Source organism: Hyperolius riggenbachi, chromosome 4 (genome assembly GCF_040937935.1).
Source record: "Hyperolius riggenbachi isolate aHypRig1 chromosome 4, aHypRig1.pri, whole genome shotgun sequence".
Lineage (NCBI taxonomy): Eukaryota > Metazoa > Chordata > Amphibia > Anura > Hyperoliidae > Hyperolius > Hyperolius riggenbachi.
In genome coordinates this window covers 121,819,947-121,842,254 of record NC_090649.1, presented here as the reverse complement: position 1 = coordinate 121,842,254, position 22,308 = coordinate 121,819,947, and the positions used below count along the sequence as shown (strand labels likewise).

Sequence of the window (22,308 nt, the reverse complement as noted above, 5' to 3'; positions counted from 1 at the left end):
GAAAGTGTGCAGCGAGCAGGGATGCTGGTTAGCATCTTTGTATAAATATTTTGCAGGGAGTGTGTCACGGAATACCAGTGAGAAACGCAGGCGAATCGGGAAGATTTGTGCAGTCAATTTTCTGATCGCTTCTTGGTTAGATTTGCCCAGTCATTGCAGCAACAGAATGACATTCCTTCTTTTAAAATAGTTTTTTTTCTCCTTTTACCAAATGGCAGGAAGCTTCAGCAGAAGTGTCCCAGGCACCCAGCTGTGCTAAGGGCCCATCCATCAGATAAGTAGCCTGACAGAACCAATTTAGAGGAAGTGGAGTGAGACTCCCCGGCCCCGTAGCCTGCTGTCCTAGCTTCAAAGAGCCTTCACCTAGAACTGACCTGCTGTTACTCCTAGATGTTTATAATATTCCATAAACTGCTATATGTCATATTTCCTGTGTTGCCAGGCTGGCAGGCCCTCCAAACTCAGAGCATGCCAGGCCTTGCCTGGCGCTGGTACTGAAAAAGTTTCAGAACATTCTGAGGAAAGGGCTGCCTGTTAGGCAATTCGAAAGTGCCCTGATGATACCACAGGGGTCCTACCCCTAATGTTTGGTATCAGGGTGCTGGTTAAATCGGGACGGACCTGAAAATGTTAGTAAATCTGCCCTGACCTGTACGGTTCTGTGAGATAGAGCCCATATATGGTTAGATATTTTTGGTCCCCAGGGGAAGGGGGAGGACTCATCTCATGTTCTAAGGGGGTGTGCGGTTCCCGCCCTCACTCCATCCTACTGGATCAGGGGCATAAGAATGGCAGAGGATCCAAAATCAATGTCCTCCACTTTAAACATCATCCTGATTACATCCTTGCCAGCTTGAGGACATGCTGGCACCTGGTTTGTTTGGACTTTGCTACTGAACCTAAGAACTTTATGAGTTTTCCCAAAAGGACATATTTCCACGAACTAAGTATTTTCTCCCTTTTATTTTCATACTGGATATTAAGGTTTCCATAGTTGTTGATTTTAATTTTCTGTATATATTATTTATATTGCGTTTTAATAAGCAACGCTAACGTCATTTGTTTATTCAGCTACCCTGCTATTCAGCCGCACAAACTGAACCCTGACTTCTGAAGAGTCGCTACTATTGTTGCTAGCTAGACAGAATACAGTGTGTTTAACTGTTGCATTTGTAGGTCTAGAATCAGCCAGTCAGTGGGCTCCTCTGTACCATGGTAAGAGGTGGTAGCAGTTAAACCCTGAAAGAGTGTGTAATATGTAATTACCGTAACTCACAGGCTCCCTTCTAGTCGGTCTGCGGCCAAATTCCTAGTGGTTTCTGCGCACCGATTGCGACCACAGCTTGCATGGTCTGTGTGCTGAAACCGATTGGAAGGCATTGTGCGGTCCTGCCACTAGGGGTCCTGTGACAGAGTGTCTTTAAATAAAGGACATGCTGAGAATATCCTATGCAGAGATGGACTAGCCCAAAACCTGTCGGTTATGTCAGATTTCTACTACCTACTGTAAGTGACAGCAACATAGGAGAAAAGTAATTTATGGCTCATTTTACTCTGGAAGAAATGTACTTATTTGTATGTTTTAAATTTTAAGATTTTCATGACCCTAAAAAAAAAATAAAAAAAATAGTTTGAGTTACAGGTTTGTAGCAAGCAGGCTACCACCAGGGTCAGAACTCCTGATCTGTAAACTTTGGGTCAGCAAATCAGAATTTAGGATCATTACATCAGTGTGTCAATTACCATTTTCCCTCTAGTGGCGAATCCGTGCAGCATATGAATCAAGTTATGCTATTAATGAAGGCCCATTCCTTGCACGATAATCTCTCATTCCCTCTGTACACACACTTCAAAGGTGCATGGAAATTACACTGTTGCTGTCTCCCATGTGATTGCCCCTTACCCCTCCCTTTCCCTGCAATTTTCATCTGGCTCAGAAAGAGAAAAAAAAAATATTCATAGTAAGAAACCGCATGTGGACTTCCAAGCCACACTCCTGTTTGTTGCTCTAAAGCCTGGTCTACACGGAGCGATCCGGCGGCTCGATTAGCGCCGGATCGACTCTTCCGCATCCCCGCTCGTGCGTCGGATTCGATCCCCCCCCTCGTCCCCGCTTCCACTCGATTCCCCACTATTGTACGCTCGCAGGGAACGAGCGGGGAATCGGCTGCGGTGAGATCGAACCTGTCAGATCTTATCAATCGAGCAGCATTAGTGGCTCGATTGATAAGACACATCGTGCCGTGTAGACCCGGCTTAACAGTAGCCACCTATGTATGGACTTGCTACAGGGCCATTTTCAAGGTGTCCACTAATACAATCTTGATTGTACAATCTTCCCACTTCGGTGTAATGTGAGGAATGACCTAAACTATCCAATCAAAGAATATTCACTCAGTTTGAGTTACAGTTTTTGCAGCAAGCAGGCTGCTACCGGGGTCAGAACACCTGATCTGTAAACTTTGGGTCAGCAAATCAAAATTTAGGATTACTACATCAGCGTGTCAATTACTATTTTGCTAGGACATCTCTTTACAGGGCTAGAACGCATGGTTATCTGGTCTTTCAAGAGTTAGGGGGCCGGTCTCCACTACACAGAATGGATGCAGAAAAACTGACTCCAATGAATGCCTATGGGCCCGTTTCCACTAAACAATTTTTCTGATGCAGATTTTCCCATCGGCATTCATTGGAGTCAGTTTTCTGCATCCAATCTGCGTTTAGTGTAAACAGGCTCTTATGGTAAAAAGAATGAATTTAAAAAACCTGCAATGAGCTATACCTTGGACAATGATTTTATTCCATGCATCAAGGAGGTTAAAGGACCACTATATTTTAAATGCATATATAAGATGTACGGTTCTAAAGTAAAATGCACTGTAAATTTATTTTTTCCTAGGTCATTGTTACTTATAGTAAGAAGTGAAAGTGACAGGTTTTGGGCTAGTCCATGTCCTTATGGGAGGAGGGGGGGGGGGGGGGGGATTTTCCAGGTGTTCAAAAGCACTCAGTGAATGGCAGTTATTCATTCCAACTGCCGAAATATGCAAGTGTGTACGGAGGCCGCCATGCATGTTTGTAAAGCTCCTTTCAGGGGAGTGTTTTTGTAAAGCATAAAGGAGACACTGAGAATCCCACATAAGGAGATGGACTAGTCACAAACCTGTCAGATCTGCAACAGGAACATGGGACAGAAACAATTTTATAGAGCACTTGGGAGAAATGCACTTATGTGTACAATTTTTTAAAAATACTTTATAATGTGCGATAGTGGACCTTTAATTTCAATAATACCCAATAAGAGTAACTGTGCGCTAGCTTAGCAAACACGCAGAACATCAATACAATTATACCCGGCTACTTCTTCCCCCTCTAGGCCACTACAAGCAAAGCCTAACAGAGCAAGCAAGCTGCTCCCAGGAACAGCAGTAATTAGACAGCTGAGATTCAGGAGAGCCCAGCTGCTGAAGTGCGCCCAACTAACGGGAACATTTGGATTATTAAATACGCAGCTGATAAACTGAACAGAATTCCTTTTATCAGTACATTGTAAGATCAAGTCAGAGAAGCATGAGAAGTGTAAGGAAAGCTCCAGCAGCTCATGAAAGATTTTCTCTCAGTAATGAACATTAAACAATAATTACACCACTATGCCCTGATCTCCTGCTGACATTTTTTCCAAATGGAGAAAATACTGAGCACAGCTTCACAATATTTTTTAAGCTGCACTAGAAGGCTTCATTAAATATACAACACGGTTCCATGTGGCCACTAATACTTAATGGGATTTGTCAAGAAAGACACACAAAACTGAGATGCATTACCTGCAGCTCCCTGGGCAGTCTCATCTGTACGTGCAGCCGAAGAATTGGCACCCTCCTGGTTGTCAGGATCAGCCATTTTCTCCTGTCGGCGAGCTTCAGCTGCTGCTCGCTTGCCCAGGCCAGAGCCTCGCCGACTATAGGAAAGAAAAGGCATTAAAGAGGAACTTTTCCGAAAAGGAGGTAACAAAAAAAACAACCAAAAAACCAAAACAATACATTCCAAAGTAAGAAAAAAAAATATGTGTCAAGAAATTATTATTTGCCGTGTAATTTGTTTATGTTTGATCCATCATGGCTCTGCAAGGTCATCACCGTTACTGCTGGCAGACAAGGAAAAAAAATAGGATAGCACCAGTTGCCTTCATCTATTAACACATCCACTAATCATGTGATAGGCTATAGTTTTTTTTCTTGTTTTTTTTTGCACAGAGGGAGATGCTGCTTGCCTGGCAGCTGGAAGCCATGGCCCTGACATCACACTGTGGGAGGTGTTTCCCCACAATAGCAGCCATAGAGATTTCTCTGATCCATTTAAGAAAATGTAAAGGATTTCTCTAATAAGTGGGATGAAGTTCATTCTGGGTTTCAACTGGATGATCTTTATGCATCCTAAAAGGGGTTTCATTATCGGAACAAACTACCCAGATATAATATATCTAGACTAGCTGAAACAATCACACAAGGTGTTTTGTCCATGACAACAGTTTTATGTCTGTAGAAGCAAATGCCATCTTGTCTGAAGGTGTGTATAACCAGACAGACAAAAAACCAGGGCTGTGGAGTCGGAGTCGAGGAGTCAGGGCAATTTTGGGCCCTCGGAGTTGGAGTCATGGTTTCAGAAACCGAGGAGTCGGAGTCGCATGATTTTTGTACAAAATCCACAGCCGTTAAGTATTAGACTAAGGAGTCCGAGTCGAGGAGTCGGAGTCTGAGCAATTTTGGGTACCCAGAATTGGAGTTGGGAGTCGTGGTTTCAGAAAATGAGGAGTCGGAAGATTTTTGTACCGACTCCACAGCCCTGTAAAAAACAATGCACAACAAACAATTTCTGGTAAGAAAGATTTCTTACCTGAAATCTTTTGTGATGATTCTGGGTGACAGTCTGCCCAGCAGCCTGAGACAGCCATGTACGCTCAGCTGTACTATCTTATGAAGAGGTAAAAGGAATTCCTGAAGAGGTGAGGGGAATTCTTGAAAACTCTGCCAGCTGCCATTTGTACACCTTGATTTGGCTTAACAATACAGCTTTATAACACCAGCAGCACTGACTGCTATCACAAGCAGCACTGTATTGAACCTTGACTAGTTCCCACAGCTAAAATGGCCTGCACCAATACTGACACCAATCAGGTGGAAACTGTGGGCGGAGCTGGTAGGAGCAGCCAGGCAAGGACAGGTGTTGGGAAGTGCAGAGCGGATCAGAGATGCTAATAAATCTGCCTTGCATGCAAATTTAATGTACATTGAATGCCATTTGGAACTGGGCAAATTAAACCATTCCTGACAAGAAATTCCTCAAGCTGCATACAAATGTGCATGCAAGCTAGCGAAATACGCATGCCATTGACTATGTCTGGGGAATAGGTGCACCAAAGGGCAGGAGGCAACCCAGCTGGGCGTCTGCAGGAGGAAGTCAGACAACAGCTATTCAGGGCTCAGAAAATGGTGTTGGATTTTGATAGGCATCCAAATGATTACAGGTACATTATACACGACACACATCTTTATAGCAGCACCACAGTGGTTAAGAACAGTGCTTTCCGTTTGATTGACCGATGTTGCCGTTAGAAGAATGAATAAGCTGAGTGTAAGTCTTATCCGCAGCATACCTGGTGCTAGCACAGGAGCCCGTGGTCTTTTGTCGTGTGCTCCGCCGCAGGCTGGGGAGCTCAGCGGGCGGCGAGTCACTGCGCTTCTTAGTGGATTTTCTTAAGTCTGAAATAAAAAGCAAGACAAAAATTTAGAGAGCTCCCATCTTATAGAGCTGCTAGCAGAGATCATGCAGAGGCATCACTTTTCATATATTTCTCTTCTGAGAAAGCAAATAGTAACTCTCACAGCTTTCATCAAAGAGCATCTTGACAAATCCAGTCTGTTTACAAGACATCCATTACAAGGCACAGATTTTTCCTTAACCGTTTCACCACTTCAGGTGGTTGTAAAAATCAAATACTTTCTCGCCTGATACCCATCTGCTACATAATTCCACACTTTCACCAGTGGCCTACAAAAAAAATTGGGTTTGGACGGAAGACCACCATCTGGACCAATGGTTGGTTGGTTTTTACCAGCTATATGTGGGATGCATAAGGATAATAACTATGACCTGTGATCTAGCATTTTCAGTTTGCTTCTACTCGTGAGAAAACATCCAACTGTCTGTCTGTTGCACTTCTTTCTCTTGGAACCTGTTTATATATTGGAGTTTCTTTCTGCTCATTGGTTACACGGTGGTAGGTTAAAGAAGATCTTTATGTATAAAGCATATCTACCTTTAGTGTTTATGTACATGATCTTACTTTGACAATCATCGATCATAATGTTTATATTGTTATAGTAAACCCCCCCCCCCCCCAAAAAAAAAAACCAAATACATGAACATTTCAACAAACCGCTTGTGATGGAGAGTCTAGAGATTATTAGTGCACAGGAGATGCCACTGGTTATTCCCAAACTTATCAGATAGCGCTGACAGACTACAACAAAGCTTTGCTACCGGCTTGTTAAAATTGCTTGATGACAAAATCCCACTGCAAATCAGGCACTCAAATACATGTAGACCCTGGCTTATGAACGCCCGACTTAGGAATGACCCGCCGATACGAATGCCATGGATTCTCGGTTTCCATGGGAACAAGTAAAAAAAAAAAATGCAAATTGGACTTTTAGTTTTGGAAAAAAAAAAGAATCTAAGAAAAAAATGGCTTTTAAACTTGAAAACAGGTACAAAGGGCAGAGGTGACACTGGAGGCACCAGGGGACACAGAGGAGGTACAGGTGACAGAGATGGCACAATGCTCCGACTTACGAACAGATTCAGGTTAAGAACGAACCTACAGTCCCCATCTCGGTCGTTAACCTGGGACTACCAGTATATCAAAGTAGACAATACCTTCCAACCTGATTGGATAAGATTTCAAAAAATAAATAAATGCAAGTACCACACAGACTATCACAAGAAATATATAACACAGGACCGCCTTACTTCATGCAACTAATGTAAGGCCACTTTAAAAGCCCATTTCAGCATAACAACAATTTGCATCAATACTGAACATAATTTCAGTGGAATGGTTTCCATCCAACCCGAAGGGTGGGGGTTTAGTTATTGCTGCAGACCCTTACTCTGATATATTACTCTATTGTATTATTAAGTAAAGCAGACTGTTCTTTTAAACAAATGATACTACTGTCATCTAAAGCTAAATCATCCATCAGCTAATCCAGCAACAACTGCACATATTGGACAGATCATCATTGTTGAATTTATTTTTTTTACAATTATTCATAGAAACACTCGGAAAAAAAATCGCTATACAAAGCACTTTCCCTATATCTTCCACTGAGCCAAATCGCTCAGAAAATGGTACATGTAGTGCCTTTGCAATTTTAGTAAAATTTGGGGCGATTTCTAAAATTGCGGGTTTTTTTCTAGCACTGGCAAACGCTCATAGTGTGAGGTGACCGATTTAGCAGTCAGTACAAAGCTCTACTCTCCATGTAATACAGTTACGTTTACCATGTCCTTGCAGTCTGTATTCGTAAGCAACAGAAAAATGAGGAAGCAAGAAAATCTTGTTGATTAAACACCAGTTATAGCAATAAAGAACAAGAAGTCCCTGAGGCTAGGTTCACAGGAGTAATATTTTATAATGTGTGTGAACTGCAATGGAGACTGGACATATACTAATAGAAAACCTGCATGCAGCAAGACAGAATAACAGAATAAGTTACAACACAGTACTGTGAACAGGCTCATAGAAGTGTATGGGCAGTGAGCGGACATGCAGAATGATTTAGCAACACAACTGAGCACTGAACCAGCCCAGAGGCCAGAAACCCTCTAGGAGCGATTTTCTGAGCGCTTTGAAAACTCTTGCTTATGTAATGCTATGGGTGTGATTCCCCTTGAGCTATGTGATTTTATAAAAATCCCCTATAGCATTGCATTCATTTTTTTTCAATCACTAGCGATTAGAAAATTGCTCCTAGTGGGTTTCTAGCCTGAGAGAGGCTGCACCACTAATATAAATCACATTTCAATCTCATTAAACAATCACTGGTACAAACCATTTCAAACCACACATAGCATGACCTACAACACAGCCTTGTATTAGCACTAATCGTGCATCTATATATCTTAGACGTCCTATGGCATGTTACTCCCATCAAAACTGTGATGAACAATCTTGATTATGTCTCATGGACACTATGCTTTAGCCTATTTGAAACTGCGGCTAAATTTTGGCGCAGGGTGAAGCATTCAGCACCTTTCCTGGAGAAATAGTGCAGGTGGCAACTATATGGATTTTATTTTCTCTGTTGAGGCTCTGAGCTATGTTTGTTATGCACCAACTCTGCCAGGAGTACCATTTGCTATTCTTCTCTAGTTCATGCCAATTAGTATCCCATTCACTTATTCATTGCATATATGGTTCTGTGCATACAAACACTGCACTTTCCTTTTTAGCTTTTCAGTTTTTCAGTTTTGCTTTATGCACGGAATTGTCAGCTTTATTACTGTACACATTGCCCCACACTCAACCATTATTTCTTATTGGCATTTAATAAACTTCACTGGGTCCTTTTGAATCAGGGGAAACAAAATCTCTCGGACTGATTGCATCTGCTACTGATTAGAAGAATTAATTGGTTACCAACAGGGAGATTGCTCTAATGCTGGAAATACTCAGAGATTTTTCAGCAGAATTACTGTCCGATCAATTTTCCGATAGTTTTTCGGATCGATTTCCATTCACTTCGATAAGAAAACGATCAGAAAAATGCATTTAAAACACCAGGTGTGAGGAGATTTCATTTTAACATTTGTGATGAAAGATTAGGGCATGCACTATTAATCTGAGGGTCCGTGAGGACAGGAAGCAGCAGTATTTCAAAATGGTGTGCAGGTGGATGTGGCAGGACAGAGATAGCCTGGGTGTGAACATTATGGAGATGATGCTGGTGCAATTCACATTACAATGTCATTCTGGTGAAGGGTGTCCGTGGCAACCAAATGTAAGGATTTAGGAATGTCTGTGTGAAGCAATGATAAGATGCACACACGCTTTCCCCTCAGATTGCATCACCCACCAGCATCAAACTTGATCTTACAGGTGACGCTGATGTGCCCATATGCTCTACAGACCGTTGTTTTTTGGCTGTTGTGCAGCATGTTCTGTGTCTATGAAAAAAAAAAAAAAAAAAAAAAAAAGAGGGGACAATGACACCGCAGGTTCCAGGGGCGGGGTAAGGAGTAATAATGGGGTTGTTGCCTATTATTGCTTAAATATGCAGTGCCCCAGATCATTAAAAAAAATATCTGGGTAGACACCTGCACACACTTACCGGTTGCCTTGGCAGAGTACAGTCTAGTACAGTATTTATGGAGTTTAAGAGTTAGGTCTGGTATATTTGCTACTGATACTTAGAAAGTCAAGAAACATTTAGAAGGATGGAGGCCAAGGTCACGTAGATAAGGCAAGTGCAAGGCTATCTGAGGAGATGGGGTAGCAGCAATGAATGCGGTTTTAATTAGGCATAGGACCAAGGAAACCAGGTTGTGTCAGATTACATAGCAGGGGTTTGGGAACTGTTCAGAAGTCACACAGGAAGCTAAAAGCAGGTGTCACACAGCTGACATTCAACAGGTATCCACATATTGGGAACCAAGGTCATACATAAAATCTTAAAGGGAATCTGAAGTGAAAACAAAATTATGAGATAATGATTTAGATGTGTAGTATTGCTAAGAAATAAAACCTTATTAACACAGATATGAGTCTCATATTGTTTCCAGTACAGGTAGAGTTAAGAAACTTCAGTTATTTATGCAAAAGAGCTTCTGTGAGCTCTGTGACTTGGACAGCACTGTCTTTTGAGGCACTTATCTAAACTGTCTCATTGTTTCTTCTTTGTTTATTGTTTTTCTGCAGAGAAAAGTTTAAAGGGTCATTAGCCTGCTCTGTGAAATCATTTAAAATGCTGAGTGTATTGGGGAAAGTGCAGTTAGAGAATGATGCAATGTTCGGAAAAAAAAAAAAAAAAAAAAAAAAAGCTATATATAACTGAAAATAAAACATAAAGACACCATTTTCTTTGCTACTAATGTTCTATTAATTATAGGTACTACACAACCAATTCATTATATCATGAGTTTTCGCTTCAGTGTCACGTAAAGAGTACAACTGGTCTTTTCACTCACTTCCTGGACACATTAACCTCCCTGGCAGTACGCAGTTTCAGTGGTTGTGTCCACGGGAGTAATTTTTTGAATAAAACTTGTAGCTAGCACTAGGCTAGCTACCTGTGTCCCCCAAGTCCCCCCCCCCCTCTCCGATACCCCTGATCGCCGGCGCTTATAATTACCCAGCCACGATCCCACGAGAGCCGCAGCCTCCCCAATCAGCTTCAGTCGTCACTATGGCGATGATCGGACATGACATTGACGTCATGCTCAGTCCCAATCCTCCCCATAGCAAAGCCTGAAGGTGATTGGAGAGGCTGCGCTATCGCTGGATCCAAGGGTGTGGTACGTATAACGGCGGCGATCGGAGCAGAGCGGAGGGACTTGAGGGAAACCGGTTGCTAGCCTAGTGCTAGCTACAAATTTTTAAAAAAATTCCTCCCGGGGGCATGTAATCCTCTGCGGTGGCTACCCCGAGTGTAGGTCAGGGTTACCGCCAGAGAGACTAATAATGGGCACTGGAACATCAAAAGTACATTTGATGTGAGAAGCATATGGACGCTGTCATATTTATTTCCTTTTAACCACGTCAGCCTGCGGGTTTTCACCTTATAGGCATGAGTAATTTTAACATTTTAGCATTCCTCATTCATTCGCCAAATACGTTAACACTACTTATCACATCTAAATCTAGAATTTTTTTTCCGCCTCAAATCATCATACTATTCTGTAGGCTCAATCTGACATGGTGTCACACAGTTGTACTACCTTTGAAATGTAAAAACTTCCTCACATTTCAGATATGATTTCAAAGGGGTACAACTGTGTGGCACCATGTCAGATTGAGCCTACAGAATCATATGCAAGTCTATGTGATGTGATTCAAAACTTCTTATTTATGGTTCTGATCCAGTTCTGTATAATGCCTGAAGAAGAAAATTAACGTTTTAAAAGCTTGCAATGCTTAGAGTGCTTTGCCTTCTTAAAAACAGAAGGAATTTATAATAATTTAGCTTTAAAGTGAACCAGCGTTAAAGCACCCTCATGTATTTTACCACATATATCAGTGGGAACATTAGAGAAAACCCCTACCATGCTTGGTTTCATTCTTTACTGTTCAGTTTGCTTCTGATCAGCCCTGATAAAATCCCTGACTGAGCATTCAGTCTGGCTTTGCAATAATGTCTCAGCTATAATGCTTCCTGAGCAGAGCCACAAGGGGGCAGGCTTGGGCTTCAAAAGACATCACAGAAGATAGACTCCACTATAAGGATTCCTGAGCAAAGCCAGACTGAATGCTCAGTCTTGGATTATATCAGGGCTGATAAGAAGAAAGCTGAACAAAAGAATGAAAGAGCAGGGTAGGCGTTTTCTCGGATGCTCCCACTGATATATATGGTAAAATACATGAGGGTGCTTACTCTCTGGTTGACTTTAAGTGAACATCTTCAGTTTCCCACAATGCACCGCTACTGAATATGCAAATTATCTCTTTATGTCCCTTAATCGCGCATGCGCAGTACTTTCACGCCGGCTGCCGTGATGACGCGAGGCGGCCGGCGTGTGACGTAATCCGCGTCATACGCGGAAGGAGCAGCCCGACACTCGGGCGAGTGTCACCCGGGCTGCGGCCTGTCAGCCATTCCGGAGCGGGGAGAAGGAGAAGAGCCAGGACGCCGTCGTGGGACCTCCCGACCAGCACTGTGCTGGAGAAAGCCCCTGGTGAGTACAACTTTCTTTTTTTGGGTGAGCTCTGAGTCACTTTAAGCCAGACATGCATCCAGAACAGATGGCGTCTAGCAAGCATATAGCTTTACATTTTACACAGCCACATCAAACCCACATGCAGACAGCCTGTTTCAGAGACTTTTGGTGGTGCTCAGTGCATGGCAGGGATTGATATGGCTCTATGGGATAGGGCTTGGACCAGTACAACACAGTAACAAAGCAGCTTGCAATAAACCATGTACAGTCATTAAATGGTATTACCGGAATCATTTGTTGGTTTGATATCTGCATTTCTCTCAAGTCCTATTCCTCTCAGTAGTTCATGAGTAATGCTGGGAACACATGATGCAATTTCCAGCCCAATCAGCGGGAATCCAGCGATTATTTCCAATATATCCGATCAGTTTCCAATCGAGAAAGGGATCGATTTTAACCACCCTGGCGTTCTGATTAAATCGCCAGGGTGGCTGCGGGAGGGTTTTTTTTTTAAATTAAAAAAAAACTATTTCATGCAGCCAACTGAAAGTTGGCTGCATGAAAGCCCACTAGAGGGCGCTCCGGAGGCGATCTTCCGATCGCCTCCGGCGGCAAGGAATAACACGGAAGGCCGCAATGAGCGGCCCTCCGTGTTTCGCTTCCCTCGTCGCCATGGCGACGAGCGGAGTGACGTCATGGACGTCAGCCGACGTCCTGACGTCAGCCGCCTCCGATCCAGCCCTTAGCGCTGGCCGGAACTGTTTGTTCCGGCTACGCTGGGCTCGGGCGGCTGGGGGGGACCCTCTTTCGCCGCTGCACGCGGCGGATCGCCGCGCTGCAGCGGTGATCGGGCAGCACACGCGGCTGGCAAAGTGCCGGCTGCGTGTGCTGCTTTTTATTTGGTGGAAATCGGCCCAGCAGGGCCTGAGCAGCAGCCTCTGGCGGTGTTGGACGAGCTGAGCTCGTCCAGACCGCTCAGCAGGTTAAGTTATTGGAAAATCAATCCCTATATCGATCGGGAGCAGTTTGGACATGTACACATGCTACAACTTCCTGTCCGATCATCCGTCGATCACACAGGAAATTGCAGATTTGGAGAGAAAAAAAGCACAGTACCTGGCACCAAAATGCAGCAGGGCAGACACACCGGGCGTAGGACCAAGGAGCGTGCACATCCACAAATTAGTTGTATCCAATAGAATCGAAGAAAAAAGAAGGGGCACCGCTTCTTAAAATTCCTTTATTCCGGTGGGGGAAGTAGCAGGTACACAGCAGTGGGGGTGGAAAGAGCCTGACAGCTGTTTCGCTGGTTTAAACCAGCTTCTTCAGAGGCAGAGTGTACCTCTGCCCACCGGAATAAAGGAATTTTAAGAAGCGGTACACAGGAAATTGCATTGCGTGTCTCCAGCATAAGGCCTTGTTCACACTAGGGACGTTGCTGTACGCTTTTCACAACTCATTACGCTTTGTGCTTTTCAAGGTACAGCTTTTTATATTGATTCTAATGTACCACGTTCACATCTATGTGCTGCATTACTGCCCGTTTGAGAAATGTGGTGTTGCAGGCATGCACAGAAATTTCTGTGCATTGCGCTGTTAAGCACACAGCAATGCAAGAGAATGAGTGCGCTTTTTAAGCACATAGAAGCACACAGCAATGCACTCTGGAGATGCGTTTCTTTTCTTTAAAAGGAAACCAGAGACAGGAAAAGGAAACCAAAAATTTATACATTCCTCCACTCCAGCCCCATCCGCTCGGATCGCTGCCACACTGTCCTCCGATGTCTGCAGCTACGAGAACTGGGTCCCATCACTGACGTCATCGGAGCCAGCCTACGCAGGAGAAGTGCGCCCTCTACGTATCTCTCCAGCAGCTGCTGGAGAGATATGCAAACAGCGCACTTCTCTTACGCTAGACTGGGTCCGACTGACGGCAGTGCAGGGACCCAGTTCTTGTAGCTGCAGACATCGGAGGATGGCGACGTGGGAGTGATCCAGGCGGATGGGGCTAGAGGTAGCCCCAGGGTATGTATACAATTTTCTTCCGTTTCGTCTCTGGTTCACCTTAAAAGAAAAATCTTTATTAACAACTGCTACATCAAATAAGCAAAACATACTGAACAAAAACGCATTTAAGTGCATGTAAAATGCATGTGTCTGCAAAAAAGTGCACCGCGACGCACTGAAACACGGTATGAAACAAGCGTTATGTATTATGCGCTTAAATAAGTTTCTGAACGCAACCAATGTGAACGAGGCCTAAGGAAGTGAGTTTTTTTTTCTTGATCTCAAGGAGTTCAAAACCTGCCTTATACTATCCAAAGATAAACTATCAGGCTGGAGGTTCCATTTGTGCACCAACTGCTTACTTGCCCTTCCATTAACCTCACTCAAATCTGGTTAGTACATACCCACGCTATGCAGCCTTCACTGCAGCAGATATACAGTAATAGGATATTATAGCACGTTTTGAGACATATGAAAAGCAGAGTCAATGGATATGAGCAGTTGTTGAGGAAGGAGACGAACTACATTTACTGACAAACCATTCTGTAGTGATCGAAAACAGAAGGATAAAATGTAACTGCTAATTAAGCGATTAAGAATGACGGAAGGAAGAAATAACTACATAGTATAATCATCTGGGTTGGGGGGGGGGGGGGGGGGGAGGGATGGAGTCATAGAGCACTCACCCCTTCCTTTCAATTACAGCTGGTGTAGCGTGAAATGAGGACTTTACACTACAAATCACATTACCATAATGATCAGTAAGCATTCTAACATAAGTCTGCCATCTGACATATTAACCCATTGCCATATGGCATCACCTGAGTGGAATGCCTGTGCCACTCCCCAGTCAAAATACTGTGACTGGTCTAGCAGGATTCCCAGCTATAAAACTGTTTACTAGAAACAAATACATCAATTTTCTTTTTAAATAGGAGGCATGCCTGCCTCATCACACAAATACATGCTGGGTGGCCACATAGGCAGATGCCTCAGACATTACAGGTGGTGAGACATGTACCTGTACCTGAAGAACCTGTGTATGGAAACTGGCCTTACCCCAATCATTACAACTATTAAAGCACATTTAGTAAAAGCGTGTCCATTAATTGCAAAGAGAAATCCTGACCAGCTTTAGTGTTTAAAGCGGATCTGAACTCAAAACTTCCTCGCTGCTTTAAAAGATTCCCAACAGCATAGTAACCTTTAAAAAGGAAAAAAAAATTATTTGTTACAGCGGTTACAAACCCTGCAATAAACCTGCAGTGTCTACTTCCTGCTTTCATAGAAGCAGATGTAGGGTTAACATCCTGAGTTTACAAATTAGCTGCTCTGCCGAGACAGCCAGCTGACATAGCTGAGAGATCAAATTACAGTTGTGATTAGTCACAGATGAGTAGGAATTAGGGCTGGTTCATATTCTCCACAAAACTGCAAATCGGTGACAGCTGCTATTCCTAGTCTTACTCCAATGATGGCAACACGATTCAGCAGTGGCCATATGACTGCCACTCAAAGTATTCTGTCCCATTTCTGAACATAACTATATTCCCATGAATAGAGGTGACACGTAATTAAAAAACTGAAGCTTTATAGGGGATTAAAATAAAGTGGAACTGAAGAACTAAAAAAAAAACCGACGTTACCTGGGGCTTCTGCCAGCCCCTTGCAGCCTTCCTGCTCCGTCGGTCCTCCACAACCCTCCGTTCTCCCGCCGGCAGCTAATTTTGTTACAGTTTACTTGTAAGTCGACGGCAACTGCGCAACCCGGACCATGCGTAGCTTTCTTCGCATTCCCGCCCGCTATAGCGGGCTGGAACACAGACTGTGGAGGACCGGCGTGGGACAGGAAGGCTGCAAAGGGCTGGCAGAAGTAGGTAAGTGAATTTTTTTTTTTACAGTTCTTCAGTTCCGCTTTAAGCAAAATACAAGGTGCAAAAACCAGCAAGACTAAAATTGGCTAAAGACTTACCATGCTTTGCTGGCCGCTTTTTAAAATGTTGCAGTAAGCTTGGTGGTTACGGTTACTGCTTGCTCTTCCAGCAGGGAGGGGTAACGTACAGAAGGGCCCGCCCACTTCCAGCCTCCACAACAATGCAATCCCCAAACCCTCAACTTCTCACAGCTTTGTGGCATCCAGCAGGGCTCATGCAAGCATTCATTTGGTAAGTATGCAGCACTGAATGAGAATGATGCAACTCCAAGCATTGAAATGGGACCATATTACTTTGTCTGTGCCCAGGCTGAAATCCCAAAGCCTGTCAATACAATTCTTAAAGCTTGCAACTGCTGTCCAGAAACCCTTATTAGGGGCTGGGACCCACTAGGAATCACTAGAGCGCATTAAAATTGCTGCATCGCTGGGTGCATCAATTCCTAGGGCGACTGAGCTCGAGATTCATGGTGCTTAGAGGCGCTGTACAGTAAACTGTAAAGAGCCGATTTGCGTTTTGCTTTTATAAAACTATTATACTTACTGGGCATCTGATGTCTTGCTTCCATCTGCAGCCCCGTCCCCTAAAGGAAGGGGCCATAGGCGCTTCTCTAGGACCAATCACAGAAGCGCCTGTGACCTCTTCTGCTAGGGGGATGGGCTATGGAAGGAAGCCAGAAATTACAGACACCCGGTAAGTATAAACATCTTTGTTAGAATTTACAAATCACTTGTCCCCCAAATCACAGCAAAATGGCTTTTCAAAACGATTTTGCAGCGCTACTATACACAGCACTGAGCGCAAAACAGCTACATGTCCTGCGCACTATAGTGGGTTCCCCACCACTCACTTTCATTGGCAATGCTATCTCAAACCGCTGCCAAATATGCCCTAGTGGGTCCCAACCCTTACACATAAAGGTCTGGGCTCTGCTCTGACTACTATATGAATGGAGCAAGTGAAAGGAACACACTCTGGCTTTGTCTTAATTTGTGTTCATCCTGTTGAGAGAGTGATCTTTCCTTTGACTGTGTTTGCATAACGGTTTTAAACATGTACTGTATAAGGTGCTCACTACCTGTAATACATTCTGTTGTGTGCAGTCTTACAATTTCTATGTAATATGAGGCAATACCTCATTCAGTGTACCCTTCTATACACACACAGCTCACATCAGTTACACTGCCTTCTTTAGTGTGTTGCCGATGCAGTACACCATGTTGTGGCAACGATCCACATTAACAAAAGCCTGTATTAATCAAAGCAATAAAATGCAAATTCCTATTTCCCCAGAGCAAAAGCAAAGAATACATACCAGCACTAGAAACACTGCCAACAAACCGAACCAGTCACAAAAATGCATTTGTAACTCCAATCTGAAACTAATCCAAGTAGGACATCATCAACCTGGAGCTCGTTTTGCCCTACTATCCACAGTCACTGCATTGTTTATATTTTCCCCAATTAGGAATACCTGTTAGACTGGAAGGACCACAATAAAGCTGTCTATTGTACTGCCTGAGCTAGGTGATACTAAAACTCATTGCTGGATGGATAAGATAGATATCTATATTAATAATGCAGAGGGTGAGCAGTACAAACCAAAATTTTATGCAACGTTTGCACACAGCAACAGAGATACCCAGTCTCCCACCTTAATCTAGATTTTCCATCCAAACCAAACAAGCCATTTGACCAATTTCTACCAGAAAATCGACCAGAGAAATTGATGTGTATGGTCAGCTTAGCAACTTCCATACTGGCCCCTTAGGGACCAGAGACTGTCTTTCTAAAAACAAGCTGAGAAGACTGACTGGCTCACAGTGATCATGGGGGTCAGGAGCCAATAAAATAGGATTCCTGAGAAATATGGAAGGCCTTCTGTCAGCGTGAAAGCAGAAAGAGCAGTTGCCGTGAAACAAACAGCAGTGTGAGCGGCGAGACCACACATTGGGGCTGATTGAAATCTATGCCCTGGTAGGGATAGCAGCACCCAAACAGGGTGTAGATTTCATTTAGCATGGTCTGGAAGCGGTTAGAAAGCACAGGTTTTTAAGACACAGATTAAGACCAGGGCTGTGGAGTTGGGAGTCAAGGAATCTGCAATTTTTGGGTACCTGGAGTTGGAAGCGTAAAAAAAAAAAAAAAAAAAAAAAAAATGCGCTGACTCCTAAAAAATGTAAACGTAAAAGAAATTGAGAATGGGGCAGGGGTTACATTGCCTAGGGCCTGATTGATATTCTTTGTTCCTGTCTGCACCCTCTGTATGCACTCTTACTCAAGGTGTTTTGGTTTTTTTTTGTGGTTTTTTTTTTGCGGTATTTGCACATCAGTCTGCTCAAGCATATATGGCTGTCAGTGTGTCACAAACCATGCAGTTATTGGTCTGTTCCTCAAAGAGAATCTGTATTGTTAAAATCGCACAAAAGTAAACATACCAATGCGTTAGGGGACATCTATTACCCTCGGTCACAATTTCGCCGCTCCTCGCCGCATTAAAAGTGGTTAAAAATAGTTTTAAAAAGTTTGTTTATAAACAAACAAAATGGCCACCAAAACAGGAAGTAGGTTGATGTACAGTATGTCCACACATAGAAAATACATCCATACACAAGCAGGCTGTATACACCCCTCCTTTTGAATCTCAAGAGATCATTTGTGTGTTTCTTTCCCCCTTCTGCTCTCATGCACTGAAGTTTCAGGCTGCTCTTTTCTTCCTGCAAACAGCTTTGCCCTTGTCTAATTCCTCAGTATGTGAAAGCCCAGCCAGCTCAGATGAAGATTTAGCCAGCTTGTAAAAGATAAGAGAGAAGAGAGAAGCTGCTCTAATCTAATCTAAATAATACACAGGCAGTGTGAGAGGGGCCTGGGAGGGCGGAGTTCATAGCAGAACCACAACACTGAAGAACTTGGCAGCCTTCCAGACAGGCCGACAAGTCTGACAGGGGAAAGATGCATTGATTTATTAGAGACTGTTATAGTAGAAAGTGCTGCAGTAAGCTAGAACACATTAGAATAGCTTTTGGAACTTGTAGGATGATAAAAAACAGGATGCAATTTTTGTTACGGAGTCTCTTTAAGGTTGCATTCACAGTACGACGTTGTGTTTTAATGAGACGTTAAAGTCGCAATGTGTCTGCGTTGAGGTAACACTACAAGCAGTGAGTTTCCACAACAACGCTCCACAACATGGCACTGTGAATGCGACCTTAAAGTACACCTGACGTGAGAGGGATTTAGAGGCGGCATTATTTAAAAGGAAATGTTAAATTGCCTGGCTGTCCTGTTGATCTGACCCTAAATGTAGCCATCTAGCAATTTTGCATCCCAATCGACCATCCGGTTTGATTATTTTGTAGAATCGGATGAAAATCAGTATCGCAACAAGCATGCCTAATCAACGATTCAACCGATTTTGGGCCAAAAGTATTGATCAAGCTTAAAATATGGTGCCGATGTGGTGGATTGGGTGTGTGGCGGTAACAGTGTGCTATACTGAGCTTCTAATATTCCCACCCCGCACAGCTGCACCCCTCCCAGATCTGCACGTCACTATTGAAAATACTATAATCCACCCTACCTCCCAAGCCTCCCAACTTCCACCTCCGCAACATCTCCAAGATCCGCTCCTACCTGTCCCCTGACACCACTAAACTCCTCATCCACGCCCTTGTCATCTACCGCCTAGACTACTGCAATTCTCTTTTATCTGGCCTCCCCTCTAACCGTACTGACCCACTTAAATTGGTAATGAATGCGGCAGCCAGACTGATACATTCTTCTCACCGCAGCGCCTCTACAACTCCGCTCTGTAAAGCACTACACTGGCTCCCCATCAGCTTTAGGATCAATTTCAAAATCCTGTGCTTTGCCTACAAATCAGTGCACAAGACCTGCCCAACCTACATCTCTGATCTGGTCCACAGGCACATACCAGCCCGCCCCCTCCGATCCTCCAATGACCTGCGCCTAGTCGCACCACGCATAACTCAGTCACACGCACGATTGCAGGACTTCACCAGGGCCGCCCCTACTCTCTGGAACTCTCTCCCACCAGCCGTCAGACTCGCCCCCACCTTTAATACCTTCAAACAAGCTCTCAAGACTCACCTCTTCACGCTCGCATACCCCCCTACACCAGCACCATAATATGTTCTCTTAGACCTCCTCTCAAAAGACGCACCTATTGTCTCCACCCTACCCTTTAGATTGTAAGCCTCCGGCAGGGCCCTCCTCCCTAACGTATCCAGCTTGATTATGCAATCTTACTCGCAACCACCCCTCTTGTGGACTCGAACAGTCTCTATTTTGACCTATGACACTGTATTGTTATCAAATCATTTGCATGATCTTGTTTTGTTGTGAGTTTCCGTATGTTCTACCTGTATGTTAACCCATGTATCTATTGTGCAGCGCTGCGTAAGATGTTGGCGCTTTATAAATACAATAAATAATAATAATAATAAATACCGGGATGAGTGATAAACGTGGCGGAACTCCAAGTCACTGTCCCCCAAAATGTTATTGTGCTCCCCATCCCCTGCATTAAAATCTTTCACCTATCTGGCCATGGCGAGCGACCAGGTGCTTTTGCTTCCTCCAATCGCATACCACAAGCCTGCTGCATTTAAACACTGGCATGTGTGAGGTCCCACGCACCAAGTGCTATGTGCGGCAGCCACTTCGGTCACTTACGGGGAAGGAGCAGCTGCAAACTCTCTGCAGCCAAACAAAAGAGAAATTTTAATGCATGGACACATTAACATTTAGAGACAACAGCAGCAGAGGCAGTGTCACAAGGCTGATTTCAGAGAGATTTCATGCTCAAATCAAATCAGGAGAGGGTCGAATCCAGGGCGACACCCAGGCATCGGGGCCTGTGCGGTCAAGCAGATGATTGTATCATTGACAGTGACCTAAGATTTCCTTGGGGGGGGGGGGGGGGTGAAACCACAAGGGGCATCCAGGTCTAACTTCAGGAACCTGGCCGACATCCAGGATGAGATAGTTGAGAGGCAGGAGGATACCTTTTCCATGGTAGTGGTGGAGAGGTCCATGGTATGGAGGTAGACCTGGGTGTCATCTGTATACCAGGTGGTAGATGAAGCACAGAGAAGTTTGCCAATGGAGGTGGTGTAAATTGAGAGCAGCAAGGGGCCAAGAACAGGGCTTTGATGACCCCAACCAAGAGGGTGGAGGTTGAGGTGGAACCATTGAAGGAGGTCTTAAAGGAACAATTTAGGAGGTAGGAGGAGAACTAGGTTAGGGTGAGGTCTTAGATGCCTGCAGATTGCAGACAATGTCAAATGCTGATGAGAAGTCAAGGAGGATGGACGGACTATTTTTATTCGATCTTGGTGCAAGGTCGTTGAGGACGTTAGTAAGGGCAGTTTCAGTGGAGAGAGTCATCTCTTCCAAGCACTGGCCAAGTACATTGTCCTCCCCTCCTTACCACTAAGTCATGTGCTGTGTGTCTTCTACATAACAGAACAAGTCACTTGCCTATAGGCTAGTAACAAGTCTATATAGAATTTAACCCTGAACTGTCACCCAAGGGACAGAGTTCCAATCCCGGTGGATGAGAATAGTTTGTGTGTATGCATCTTTATATAGCTTGTTGAAGAGATCAATTTGCTGACCAAAAAACCCAAAACCTTTAGACAAAAAAAAAAAAAAAAAAAAAGACAAAACTCACAACCACCTGTGTTACCATACAGTTTAAAATCATTGACAAGTGTCACAAAACCACAAGTTGTGCCCCACGGCAAATCCTAGTAACCATCTTCATTTGAGAATGCTTAAAGGGATACTGTAGGGGTCGGGGGAAAATGTTGAAGTTAGCCGGGGCTTCAGATGGTCCCCTACAGACATCCTGTGCCCACGCAGCCACTCACAGATGCTCCGGCCCCGCCTCCGGTTCACTTCTGGAATATCAGACTTTAAAGTCTGAAAACCACTGTGCCTGCGTTGCCGTGTCCTTACTCCCGCTGATGTCACCAGGAGCGTACTGCGCAGGCACAGACCATACTGGGGAGAGAGTTGAAAGCGTCTGGCACTGTAGCTTTTAATTCAACACAGCAAGTGTACAATGAGGTGGCAATGAACATATGCAACATACAAAGTTCAAGTGATGCTGGTAATGGTGGTACTTATCGTGCTTCTGCTGAGGGTGGGAAGGCAACTGTGGGCGCCAGAGGGTGCACCCTCTGGCGCCCACAGTTGCCTTCCCACCCTCAGCAGAAGCACGATAAGTACCACCATTACCAGCATCACTTGAACTTTGTATGTTGCATATGTTCATTGCCACCTCATTGTACACTTGCTGTGTTCAATTAAAAGCTACAGTGCCAGACGCTTTCAACTCTCTCCTCTGTATGAAATGGTCACAATGCTTCTACTGCATACGTCTTGAGCACGTAGCTGCTGCTGAGGT

At 44.1% G+C, this 22,308-nt stretch overlaps 1 protein-coding gene across 1 annotated transcript in view; it reads right to left on the bottom strand.

Moving 5' to 3' along the window:
- TRIP12 (thyroid hormone receptor interactor 12) overlaps positions 1 to 22,308 on the bottom strand; it is a 203,614-nt gene that overhangs the window by 72,148 nt on the left and 109,158 nt on the right. Inside the window, exon 3 of the mRNA XM_068280504.1 lies at positions 3,825 to 3,958. Coding sequence (XP_068136605.1) covers positions 3,825 to 3,958 — 134 coding nt within the window. The remainder of the gene's footprint in view (positions 1 to 3,824; positions 3,959 to 22,308) is intronic.